At 36.0% G+C, this 13,280-nt stretch overlaps 1 protein-coding gene across 1 annotated transcript in view; it reads left to right on the top strand.

Annotated features, from left to right (window-relative positions):
- ABCD3 (ATP binding cassette subfamily D member 3) overlaps positions 1-13,280 on the top strand; it is a 71,296-nt gene that overhangs the window by 13,759 nt on the left and 44,257 nt on the right. The window contains exon 2 of the mRNA XM_029948754.1: positions 9,116-9,152. Within this exon, the coding sequence (XP_029804614.1) occupies positions 9,116-9,152 (37 nt within the window). The remainder of the gene's footprint in view (positions 1-9,115; positions 9,153-13,280) is intronic.

Here is a 13,280-nt window from a genome sequence, read left to right as displayed (position 1 = left end):
TGTATTTCTTTAAATACAGTCTGCATTGTCTTATAGGATGTGTTTGGAAATTCCAATATCTGAAATCTTTTTGGGTCTCCTCCTGTTTTCTTTAATTTCTTCTGGTCCCTGTTTATGGAGTCAATTTGCTGTGTGCTTGGTTACTTTGATTATGGTGTGGACATTTTATTTAAAATTACATATAGAGTTGTGTGCCTAGGTGGCTCAGTTGGTTAAGCATCTAGCTCTTGACTTTGGCTCAGGTCATGATCTCATAGTTTGTGGGTTCAAGCCCCATGTTGGGCTCTATGCTGGCAGTTTGGAGCCTGCTTGGGATTCTCTCTGCCTTTCCCCCTATTCATGTTCTCTCAAAATAAATAAAGTTAAAAAAAAAACTCAAGTTACTTGTAGGAATAGTTTTGAGGCTTATAGTAAACAGACTTTTCTTTAAGAGGAAAGTTTGCTTTTTACAGTAACTAGAGGCATTATCATTCATAACAACTTAAACCAAATTCCTTAAGAGCACAGTCTAAAATTTTTAGTACCACCTTTTAATAAATAGATGCAAAACTGACATTCAGAATCCACTTTTTTGTTTCCCAGAGGAGTCATATTATGTGTCCACATTATTGTCATATTAATGTCTTTCAAATCAATAACTCGACTCTTGAACTTCAAATGTAAACTTTAAAAAATTTTTCTTCTGGATAATTACATATGGTTATCTTATGGGGACTTTAAATTGAACATGTTTACAATGAGTCCACTTATTATTTCCTTGGATGCTTTTTCTTTTTTCTTTTTTAATGTTTATTCATTTTTAACACAGAGACAGACAGACTCTGTAGCTTGAGCGGGAAGAGGGACAGAGAGGGAGATAATAGAATCCAAAGCACAGAGCTATCAGCACAGAGCCTGATGCAAGGCTTGAACTCTGGAACTGCAAGATCATGACCTGAGCTGAAGTCAGAGGCTTAACTGACCAAGCCACCCCTCTGAATGCTTTATCTACTGTTAATTTTTTTTTATGGTTAACAGAATCACTGTCCTCTAGTCACTCATGGTGTAAATTGTTGGTGGAACCTGAGGAAAATGATCTTTGCCTTTCATGGCATCAGTTTGGAGCTGATGGTTTCTACTATCTCCTCTGTCTTTATACAGTTTTTAAAGTCTGTGCTCTTCTCCACTTATTTCCATATTCATTTGAACCATGAACAGTCTAGGGATTAGGGGTACTGAAATCCCATGCTTTTGACAATCTGTGTATAATTTTGGACTTCCCCCAAATTTAACTACTAATAACCTATTATTAACTGACCAAAAGAAGCCTTACTGATAATGTAAACATTGATGAACACAAATTTAGTATGTTATATGCATTAGGTACTATATTCTTACAGTAAAGTAAGCTAGATAAAAGAAACTGTTACTCAGAAAATCATAAGGAAGAGAAAATGCATTTACAGTCCTGTACCGTAAAAAATCTGTGTATTAGTGGTCCCGCGCAGTTCAAATTTGTGTCATTAAGGGTTGACTATAATCCCAGCTCTGATCTATTTCCTCACTCTGTCATTTCTAGCAGTTTTCCTATCTTCCTTTGCATTCCGATAGCTGCTCCCTATGTTCAGGTCTTCACCTTTGGGCTCTAATTAACCTCATTTAGGTGTATGCCATGTACACACACACACACACACACACACACACACACACTATTTGATATGGCTATGGAAAGGAATTGAAATAGGCTAGAGATGATAAGGAAACTACTAAAAAACTAGAAAGCAGGGAGGAAGATTATAGTACTTCATGTGAGAAATTTTGATGGCCTGAATTGAAGTCCTGGCCATACAAGTGAAAAGGAGAGCATAAGAGAGTGACTGGGGATGAAGAGTATGAGAAAGGGAGAGTACTTAAGAATAATTCTCAAATTTATGGTTTGGGTGGTGGTTTAGATGAAAGTACGTTCACTGAGTTAGGGCCCAGGTTTAGGATAAGATGAAAGATGAGATTTGAGGTGGAAAAGTAAGTTCAGAAGTATTTGTTAAATATGATTGAATTTTTAGAATTCTATTTTGGAATATACTAATAAATTGATAATTCCATCAACATTAATGAAGCAGTGATTTAAAACTAATCTTTTGTTTACAAAAGAAAAATAATGAATATAAAAAAATCTTGGACATTAACTGGAATAAAGAATTCTTTATAGTCTTTTACCCCCAGCACTGGTAATTAGTTGTAGCAATATTATTTCACCCATCACTTTAAATGAATGTTGATTCCATTTTTATTGATCTTAAAATTTTTGCCTGTTTTTTAAATGATAAATTTGTAGAAGAGCTGTAAAAAAACCAAGTAGTATATGATTAATTTCATGCTTATACATACTTAAGGAAGCACCAGTTTCATTTATGGCAACAGTAGGATCTGTAAGAATTTGTTTTTTCCTTCAGAAGAGGTTCATACATTATCCCAAGTCTGAGAAATACTGGCCTGGAAGAATGAACTAGGTGAGAAAACGTTTAGGGACAAAATGACTGTTATGGTTAAATAAATCCTGATTAAAGTTTTCAGAATTGTGTTCTTCCTTTTTTACTTTGAAAGCTCTTAACTTAAAACTTCTCTTTTAATTCTTGACAATTTCTTTTTCCTAGTCTTATAGTTGTTTCCCCCCATCTTCAGGGGAAGTTCCTGCCTGTTAATTTTATATGTTTTGCTGGCAGTAGTAAGGAACAGTTAACTCTGTCTCCCTCTCCCTCACCTCTCCAAAAATAAAGAACAAAATTTACCTGGGTATGTTAGTATTTTATAATGGCTTTATTGAAACATTATTGATAGACAGTAAACTGCTGTTATTTAAAGTATACAACTTGATGAGTTTTGGCATGTAACGCCTCTGAAATAATTACTCCAGTCAAGGTAATGAACATTTCCATCATCCCACAGTTCCTTGTGACCCTTTGTAGTCAGTGTCCTCCCTGTCCTTAGCTTGAAGCAACCACTAATCTGTCTTCTGTAACTGCAGATTGGTTTTAGTTGCTCTAGAATTTCCTAAGTGGAGTCATATGTTATATACTTTGTCTAGCTATTTTCTGTTAGCATATTGCTTTTGGGATTCATCCATGTTGTGTGTATCAATAGTTTGTTTTTTTTAATTGTTGAGTACATTTTATAGAAATACCACTTGTTTGTTGATGGACATTTGGATTGTTTCCCGTTTTTGATTATTAAAAATAAAGCTGCTGTGAACATTTGTGTAGAGTATATGTATGGAGATATGCTTTCATACCCCTTGAGCAAATAGGAATGGCAAGGTTGTATGGTAGGTATATGTTTAACTTTTTAAGAAACTGTTTTCCAAAGTGATTGTATCATTTTCTGTTCCCATCAACAGTATATAGGAAGATTGCAGTTGTTATACATCCTTGATAACTCAGTATGATCAGTCTTTTTAATCTGAGCCATTCTAGTGGATGTGTATTGAGGTTTTTCACTGAAATCTTAACTTGCATTTCTCTAAGAACTGAGGGAACATTTGCACATTATTCATGTGTTTATTTTCCATCTGTACGTTTTCCTTGGTACAGTGTCTATTTAAATCTTTACATGAATTGTCTTCTTATTTGACTGTAAGATTATTATGTATTTGACTATGTTTTTTTCTGGGATATATGTTTTCTTTTGGTTTTAAGTTTATTTTTTTTATTCTGAGAGAGAGAGCACATGAGGCTGGGAGGGGCAGAGAGAGAATCCCAAGCAGGTTCCGCACTGGTAGCCTGCGACACCACATGAGCCGAAATCAAGGGTTGGCATGGTTAACTGACTGAGCCACCCTGATGCCTCTGGATTTGTGCTTTATAAATCTTTTCTAAATAGTATCTTTTGAAAAACAAACATTTAAAATTTGGTGAAGTCCAGGTTAGTTGATTTGTTTTTTCTGGAACAGCTTGTACTTTGTGTGTTCTATTAAACAAATTTTTGTTTTAACTCAAGGTTAACTAAGAATTTTTCCTGTTTTCTTCTAGAAGTTTCATAGTTTTAGCTCTTACATTTAGGTCTGTGTTCCACTTCAAGTTAATTCTTTTTGTATACGGTGTGCAGTAAGTGTTGGGGTTAATTTATTTTACATATAGCTATCCAGTTGATCTCTTATCATTTGTTAAAAAGATTCTTCTTGGGGCACATGGATGGCTCAGTTGGTTAAGCGTCCGACTTTGGCTCATATCATGATCTGGTGGTTTGTGAGTTCAAGTCCTGTGGTGGGCTCTGTGCTACCAGTTTAGACCCTGGAGCCTGCTTCAATTCTGTGTCTCCTCTTCCTCCCTCCCCAGCTTGTGCTCTGTCTCTTTCTCTTTTTCTTTCAAAAATATATAAAACATTAAAATTTACATAAAAAAGGTTATTCTTTCCCCATTGAATTGTCTCAGCACCTTTGTGTTAAATCAATTGGCCAGATATGTATGGGTCTATTTCTGGGCTTTTCTGTTCCTTTGATCTGTATTTGTTCTCTAATATGACACTTTGTTGATTATTGTAGCTTTATGATAAACCTTGAAATGAGGTACAATTCTTCTGAGTTTGTTCTCTTCTGACTTTGTTCTCTTCCAAAGTTTATTGGTTATTCTAGGTCCTTTGCAATTACAAATGAAATTATTTTAAGCATTAATTTATTTTTAAGAGAGAGAGGGGGAGAGAGAGAGAGAGAGAGCACGAGAGCACGTGAGCGAGCACACTCACATGTGGGAGGGGCAGAGAGAGAAGACACAGAAGCTGAAGTAGGCTCCAGGCTCTGAGCTGTCAGGACAGCACAGAGCCTGACCTGGGGCTTGAACTCATGAACTGTGGGATCATGACCTGAGCTGAAGTCAGATGCTTAACCAACTTAGCCACCAGGCAGCCCTGCAACTACAAGTGAAATTTAAAATCACCTTGTTACTCTCTGCGAAAAAGCCTGATGGGATTTTGATTGTGATTGCATTGAATTTCTAAACCAATCTGGAGACAATTGACATGTTAACAATATTGAGTCTTTTGATCATGAGCATGATATCTCTATCTAGTTATCTATAATTTCTCTGTAGTGTATTGTAGTTTTCAGCATGTAGGTTTTGCACATCTTTTTTTCCTTTCCAAATTTATTGTGAAATATTTAATATTGTGAATTAAGTATTTGCTTTTGTAAAAGATAATGTTTATAATTTCAGTTTCCAATGATTCTTTGCTTTTTTGTAGAAATACAATTGGTATTTATGTATAGGACGTTGTATCCTAGAACTTGGTTGAACTCACTTAGCTTTCTAATAGATTCTTTAGGATTTTCTGTATACTGTTTACACATAGTTTAACTTCTTCCTTTCAATTCTGTGTGTCTTTTGTTTTTCTTACCTTTTTGCACTGTGTTGTCCAGTAACGACATTGAATAGAAGTGGTGAGAGTTGGCATCTTTGCCATACCAAATCTTAGAGACTCATTCTTTCATTAACAAGTATGATGATAGCTGTAGGTTTTTGTTGATGTCCATTATCAGATTGAAGTTATTTTTATTCCTAGTTTGGTAAGAGTTTTTATGATGAATATGTGTTGAATTATGCCAAGGGCCTTTTCTGTATATCTGTTGATAGGATCATATGGTTATTATTTTTTTTAGACTGTTAATATGGATGAATTATGGATTGATTTTCAAATGTGAACCTGACCTTACATTTCTTGGATAAATCCCTTAATGATTTTTTATACGTAGTTGGTTATTGGTGTGTGTGTGTGTGTGTGTGTGTGTGTGTGTTTTAAAGCATGTTTGCCAAATAAAAAGAAGTTGGCACAATGCACGCCTGGCAGCATGCCAAAATGCAGAGCTTGTCCTGAGGGAGCACACTTGCAGACATTTGAATCCGGAGCTGAATTAGGCACTTTTTCCTAGAACATCATTTTTTACTTGAAAGAATGACGGAATAATTGTGGTTCATCAGCCTTGAATATTGCAGACATCTTGTAGTCCTTTCAAGGAAAAACAGCAGTGTTTGTTGCTGATATTACAATTTAAGCTTTCATATGAAAATTAGAATTTGGAAAAGCTTGTCTCTGCCACCATGAGCTGGATACCTTTGCAATGGTTAAGACTCCTGGGTGGCTCAGTTGATTGAGAATCTGGCTCTTTCTTTCCCTTTTTCTTTCAAGAGAGTGCAAGTGGAGGGGAGAGAGGGAGGAAGGGGGAGAGAATCTTAAGCAAGTTCCATGCTTGATTGGAGTCAGATGTGGGACTGGATCTCACAACCCTGGGGTCATGACCTGAGCCAAAATTAAGAGTCAGAACCTAAGAGTGCCTGGGTGGCTCAGTCATTTGAGTATATGACTCTTGATTTTGGCTGAGGTTATGATCCCAGGGTCATGGGATCGAGCCCCTGGGTCTGGCTCCACACTGAGCATGGAGCCTGCATAAGAACCTCTCTCTCTCTCTGCCTCTGCCACTTGCATGCACACACTCTCTCTCTCAAATGAAAAGAAAAAAGACTTTTCTGATGAGATTGGTGGCAGTATTAACAAATATAATTTTAAAAAGATTGCATGATAAAATAATACTACATTTGGAAGGTCTGCTACACAACTCAGTGAATCCGTTTTTTCCAGAAGACTAATGCACATTACAGAATTTCGCATGGATAAAAGATCCACTGAAAGCAATGTAATATAGACATGGATTTTATCATATAGCTGTCAGTGAACCAAGGCTTATTGATTTCATACTGCACTGGAACATTATAGTATCAGGGAAGAATATCTACAGTTATGAAAATACCCCCATTTTACAACTATCTGTATCACAATAGATAGAATGAGTGATTTGAGAATTCAGTTTTCTTCTATTAAGTCAGGCATTAATGAGGTTTTCCGAAATATAAGACAGTGCCACTTTCTTAACTTTTTTGTTTGGGAAGATATAGCTATTTTTATAAAAATTTTATTTAACATGTAATATGTATATTATGTTTAAATGAATTTTGTTATGCCCTGAAATGTAAGAAGACAACTAATGTTTAATGATTGTTGTAGATACTACAGATACCTTGCCATTAGTGTAAAAATCGGCAATATATTTTGTAGATATTGACCTTTATTTTAATGCGTTTAGCTGGTAAGTTGGTCTTTTTGATAGCCAAAGAATACACAAAAGTAGAAGACATGTCTGTTTGTTGTAGAGCCTTTTTTAGTTTCATAGACTAAAAATCAAGAAAAGGTAAATACTGAATACTTGTTAGAATTAAATCTGCCTGCTGGTAAGTAGATCATGTTTTGAAAGTAAATTAATTTCTCTCCAGGCTGTAGCATGACATTTCAAGTGAAAAAATGTAACTCAATAATTAGGAGTCTAGCATACTGTTCTAATTTATCCTAAATAATCTACATATGTTTATGTAGCTAGTGTCTTCAATATTGAGAACATTCATGGAAAACATTAAATAAATAATTCTTTTTTTTCTTTAAGTTTATTTAATTGGAGAGAGTCAGAGTTTGCGAGCGGGGGGCGGGGGGCAGACAAAGGGGGAAAATCTCAAGCAGGTCCATGTTGTCAGTGCCTGACTCCAGGCTTAAACTCATGAAACTGAGATCATGACCTAAGTCGAAATCAAGAGTGGGGCGCTCAACCGACTGAGCCACCCAGGTACTCCTTAAAGAATTATTTAAGAAAGAGGAATTTAGAAAGCCTTGTAAAAGGGAGCTCATAATTCATTGCACCTGCCTGAACATATATATAAAGGCATTTTCTGAAACAGTTTTAAACTCTCATAAGAAATTTAAAATAAAAAAGCAATCCTTTAATATGATTGAAAATAGAGAAAATAAACCCAAGGATTCTTAGAATAAGAGCATTTACTAAACTGTATTTAAGTTTGGCTTGCTAGCCTTGTTCAGTGATCTGGTATCTTGTTACTGAAAGTGTTCATTTTAGATTGTTGGAGCCCAACTAAGTGTTGAACGTAGAGTATTCAACAATATATGCCCCGGAGACATGAGGTATGCTACCCACCTTCTCCTTCAAAGAAGGGCTTCTGTCTGGCTGTGAGGAGTTGGATTACCAAGTAACCCCTCTGCCTGCACCTTAAGAGTCTACCTGTGTTATAGAGTCGCCTTCCCCAAGCCTATGACCTCTCTGGACCAGCATGCATTTGTAGACAGAACAAGGAAAAGGTAAAAAAAACCTGGCCTTGTCAGCCTTTCACAGAGCACTCTGATGGACCGTACTTGCTATAGGACTTCCTGCCTGGTTGGTTGAAATTTTATTGGGCCTGTATCACAGTTTGAGTTTTATCCAGACTTGCTTTCCTTGCCTTCTTTCATAGGCATTGACCCCCAATAAACATTTTGTACCCAAGCACCACCTCATGTTTACTTTGGAAGACCAACCTGCAGTAGCTCCTGATCTCATGAAACGGATTTTATAGGGAGGAGGTATCCATTAAACAAGAGATTTAAAATGTGATCAGTGGTTCTGTGGGTTCTGTGGTAGTGTGTTATAAAAAGAACATAAGCCTGATTATTATATTGTTTAGGGAGGTAACCTAAGTAGTGGTCAGACCTGGGTATAATTGCCAGATTAATCACTTTGAGTAGTGTGAACCATGCCACTTACTTACCAACCCAGTTTTTTATTTGTAACATGGAATGGCACGTGGTCCTTCCTCCCTTAGGCTACTAACCTGAAATTGCTAACATGGCTGGGAGAAGATTCCCCGCAGCAAGAGAGAGAGCCCAGGGCACAGTTTTCAGACCCTTGCTTATGTCAATTTGCTAATATCCCATTGGCCAAAGCAGTTTGTTTCCATGGCCAATCCTTGATTCAAAGATGGAGAAATAGACTCTGCCTCTCCATGGGAAAATTTATAAAATGAGCATGTGCATATTAAAAATGAGGAGTATAATGCTTGATATAATAGTTAACATTTATTGAGCATTTTCTCTAAGTAATACTTAGTAAGAGGCAGCTAGACTATTATATTTAATATAGTCTATCTTTGTATGGTATGAAAAAGAAGGAACTCATTTGGAGAATTTGGTATATTCTTCTGATGTCTTAAAATAATTTTTATGTTGGGACTAGTTTGCAAATAAAGCTCTCTCTCTGTTTTTTTTCCCTCTGCAGTAAGAAAAATGGAAAACCACCATTACAGAACAATGAGGTAAAAATTTTAGATAACCTATTCTTTGGGATTTCATTTATTTATTTCATTTATTTTGTTACATAAATTTGAATTAGGATAAAGTCATATAATTTTAGAGTTAGAAGGGAATTTAATTATTCAGTCCACTGTATATTACAGGAATTCTTTTTGAAATAGGATTTCCTGGTAGGTGACTTCCAGTGTTTACTTGAATCTGTTCATATAATGAGGATAAGGAGTAACACCTAGGAGACGGCCTTTACTGTATTAGTTCTAGCCGATAATGAGATTAATCTTCCTCTCTACCCTTTTAGTGATTGATTCTGTTTTGTCTTTTGTAGCCATATAGGACAAGCCTGCTCTGTTTTCTCTAATAGACTTTGATATTGTTGGAAATTAGTTTATCTTCCAAGTCTTTTTTTCCATGCTAAGCAACCCTCATTCCTTCAGTTCTTACCTGTCATGGTTTTCACTTCTTTTTCAATTTCATATACATTCTTCTGGACCTACACTGGTTAGTTTCTCTAGACATTTTTCTTCGACTAGAACATTTGACTAGCATGGAATACATCAGTGCCGTGACCTCTCCCTAATTAATATGAAATGCTAAAATTGAACCTAGAATTACATTTACATCTTTACTCATAACTGCTGTTTACACTGAGTTGACTTTTTGGTAGGTTGTAACCTTCAGTTATCCTCTGAAAAAAAAATTTTTTTTAAATGTTTATTTTTGAGACAGAGACAGAGCATGAGAGGGGGAAGGGCAGAGAGAGAGAGAGAGAGAGAGAGAGAGAGAGGGAGACACAGAATCTGAAACAGGTTTCAGGCTCTGAGCTGTCAGCAAAGAGCCCAATGTAGGGCTCAAACTCACGAACCACAAGATCATGACCTGAGCCCAAGTTGGACACTTAACTGATTGAGCCAGGCATCCCTCCTTCAGTTACTTTCTGTTGAACAACTCTGTTGACAGATTTTCTGTATTTGTATTCATCAGTTGAATTTCTTCTTTAATAACAACTTTATTGAGATATAATTCATAGATTATAAGATCTGTCCATTCATGGATACAGTTCAGTATATTCACAGAGTTGTGTGGACTAATTTCAGAAAATTTTTATCTCCCCAAAAAAGAAATTCCATACCCATTAGCAATCACTCCTTATTAACTTCTTCTTTTAGACCCTAGTAACTTCTATTTCTATTTCTATATTAGCCTACTTCAGAAATTTTATTAAATTAAAATCATAAAAGATCATAAAATCAGATTAAAAAGAATCATATGTGGTATGAATCATATGTGGTATGTAAAAAGAATAATATGTGGTATGTTGTGACTACTTTTATTTAGCATGATATTTTCAGGGTTCATATGTGTTGTTGCATGTATCAGTATTTCATTCCTTTTAATTGCCAAATAATATTCTGTTGTGTAGATTTACCACATTTATCCATTTGTCAGTTAAGGGAAATTTAGGTTTTTTTTCATTTTTAGCTCTAATGAATAATGCTGCTGTGAACATTTATGTGCAAATTTTTGTGTGAACCAGTGTTTTCGTTTCTTTTGAGTAAATACCTAGGAGTGGAATTGCTGGATCATATGATAACTTAGTTGATTTCTTTTAAATAAATATTAATTTATTTCTATACATGGTAGCTTATTGGACATGTACTATTAGTCTATACAATAGTATGTCTGTACTGTTAGTATAATTTTGAATATAATTCTGATATCTAGTATATCAGGTAGAAGGCATTATCCATGATTAAAAAATTTTTTAATGCTTCTGTATTTTTTAATGTTTATTTTTGAGAGAAAGAGAGAGCGAGAGACCAAGAGACAGCATGAGCAGGGGAGGGGCAGAAAGAGGGAGACACAGAACTGGAAGCAGGCTCCAGACATCATGCTGCCAGCACAGAGCCCAGTGTGGGGCTCGATGAGATCATGACCTGAGCCGAAGTCAGAGGCTTAATTGACTGAGCCACCCAGGCACCTCAGAGTTGATGTATTTTTGAGAGAGAAACAGAGAGCTCAAGCGGGAGAGGGGCAGATAGAGAGGGAGAATCCAAAGCAGGCTCCAGGCTCTGAGCTGTCAGCACAGAGCCCAATGTGGGGCTCGAACCCATGACCTATGAGATTATGATCCGGGCCACCCAGTTGCCCCATTTTCAGTAATTTAAATTGGCTTTCTCATTCTTCTTCAGAATTGCTGATAGTATTGACTATGTAGTTAGGACCAAGGAAGTTACTCCAACATCTCTTAATCTTTATATGTTTGCTTGGTTTTGGTTATGGTTTATTTGGGTATGATTATATCCAACTGTAGCAAAATCTGGTTCATATTTCTTTATTAAAGGCCACAGTAATTTTATAAGAAACATCAAATTCTTTAATTTATTGGTTCACTTATTAAGTCGGTCTCAACAAATATTGATTGAGCCCTTCATATATGCCTAGTTAATGGTCTTGACTCTGGGTGTACAGCAGATATAAATGTAAGTTCTTACCTTTGTGGAGCTTACATTATACATGTCAGTTAATATACTAGTAAAATATTCTTAACAAAGAAGAAAATGGGAATAAGTTAGACATAGCTTATTCCAAGTAGACTCATGCCGACGTCTAGTAATTAGGGTCTCTTAAATCTACCCAAATATTCCACATAATACTCTGAATATTCCAGAGATTGACATCAAAATTGCTGTTCTTTGGTTTCTATGATCTTTTTCTCTGGTGTTGAAGAATGTGACGAGGTTCATTTATTTCATTTTCTGGCATAGTTCCATCTTCATAATCTCTCATGTCTCATATCTAAATTATATCCGAGTATATAAATTATATACCTCTGAATTTGTACTGAAGATAAATTATATATTCAGCCTTTCTGAGTCCAGGGGTTTCTTTGCAGAACATGCTGTGATGACTTTAGGAAGAGATAATCGCAATTCCTTCAGGGCTTGAAATGAAAGGATATCAGGTCAGATTGTCAGACAGCTTATGGTTTAGGAGTGGTGACAGTAGGAGGACAGTAAAAGGGGAGGAAGAATTATATACCAAGTAGCTGTTAATATTTTAAAGTGCTTCATTGTGACTTTCTTAAAACTTTTTTTAAAACCGTTCTCATTGTTTTCCCTAGATCATTTCTTGAAAGCAGCTAGAAATAGGGAGTCTTCTGTTTAAGTCAGACGATGGCCATTTTATTTATGACTATTCTGTCTTTTCCAGGGTGTTGACTACATGTGCAGTGAGGTGTGGTAGGGAGGCAGGGGCAGGAAAAAAAACTTGAAAGTAGAAGTTTTAACTTTTTCTAAAAGATAGTTGGTATCTATTGCCTTGTCTTTATTTTTTTCTTCCGATATTTTGTCAGTTTGGGGAAGTAAAGGGGGAGATTTCAGTTGAAGTAGTAGAGGTTGGCTTGAGGAGACCAAGCTAGCTAAAGTAAGTAGACTGGGGGCACCTGAGTGGCTCAGTCTGTTAAACATCTCACTTCGGCTCAGGTCATGACCTCATGGTTCATGAATTCAAGCCCCACTTTGAGCTTACTGCTGTCAGTGCAGAGCTCGCTTCAGATTCTCAGTCTCCGCTTCCCCTCCCCACCCCTAACCCATTTGTGCTCTCTCTGTCTCAAAAATACATAAAAAATATATTGGAAAAAAAATGGAGTGTAAGTAGCACTTTCGGTCTATTTTATTAGCTGATGTATGCCCATCATTCAGAATAGTGCCTGGAACTGAGCGAATGTTGAATGAATGCATGTCTGTGTGAATGGTAGACTGGGCCTCTAGCTCAGTAGAATGAGGTTTGCAGCCTTCATAAGGTTTGAAAGACCTAAGCTCTGTTTCAGTTGTAACAGGGTAGGCTGATTCTTATCCATCTTAGCCTTCCTGCTGTAACTGTACAAACACTGTGCCTTCAGCCTTCCTTTCTTGGTTTACAGTTCTATAATGCACTCAGTGCCTGTTAGGATTGTATAAATATAAAGCACTTATATTGTGCTTATAATATATGTCAGTGTCTGACATATAGATAGAAGCTTATTAATCTAATTCAGTATACAGACTATTCATTTCAGGTTCATCAACTTAGATGAAACATATTTACACTAAAGTTTATCTAACTATAGAATTTACTATACCATGGGTATT

The sequence above is a fragment of the Suricata suricatta genome, chromosome 8, assembly GCF_006229205.1.
Source record: "Suricata suricatta isolate VVHF042 chromosome 8, meerkat_22Aug2017_6uvM2_HiC, whole genome shotgun sequence".
NCBI lineage: Eukaryota > Metazoa > Chordata > Mammalia > Carnivora > Herpestidae > Suricata > Suricata suricatta.
The sequence above is the reverse complement of the archived record's forward strand: the minus strand, read 5'-3'. Positions and strand labels throughout refer to the sequence as shown.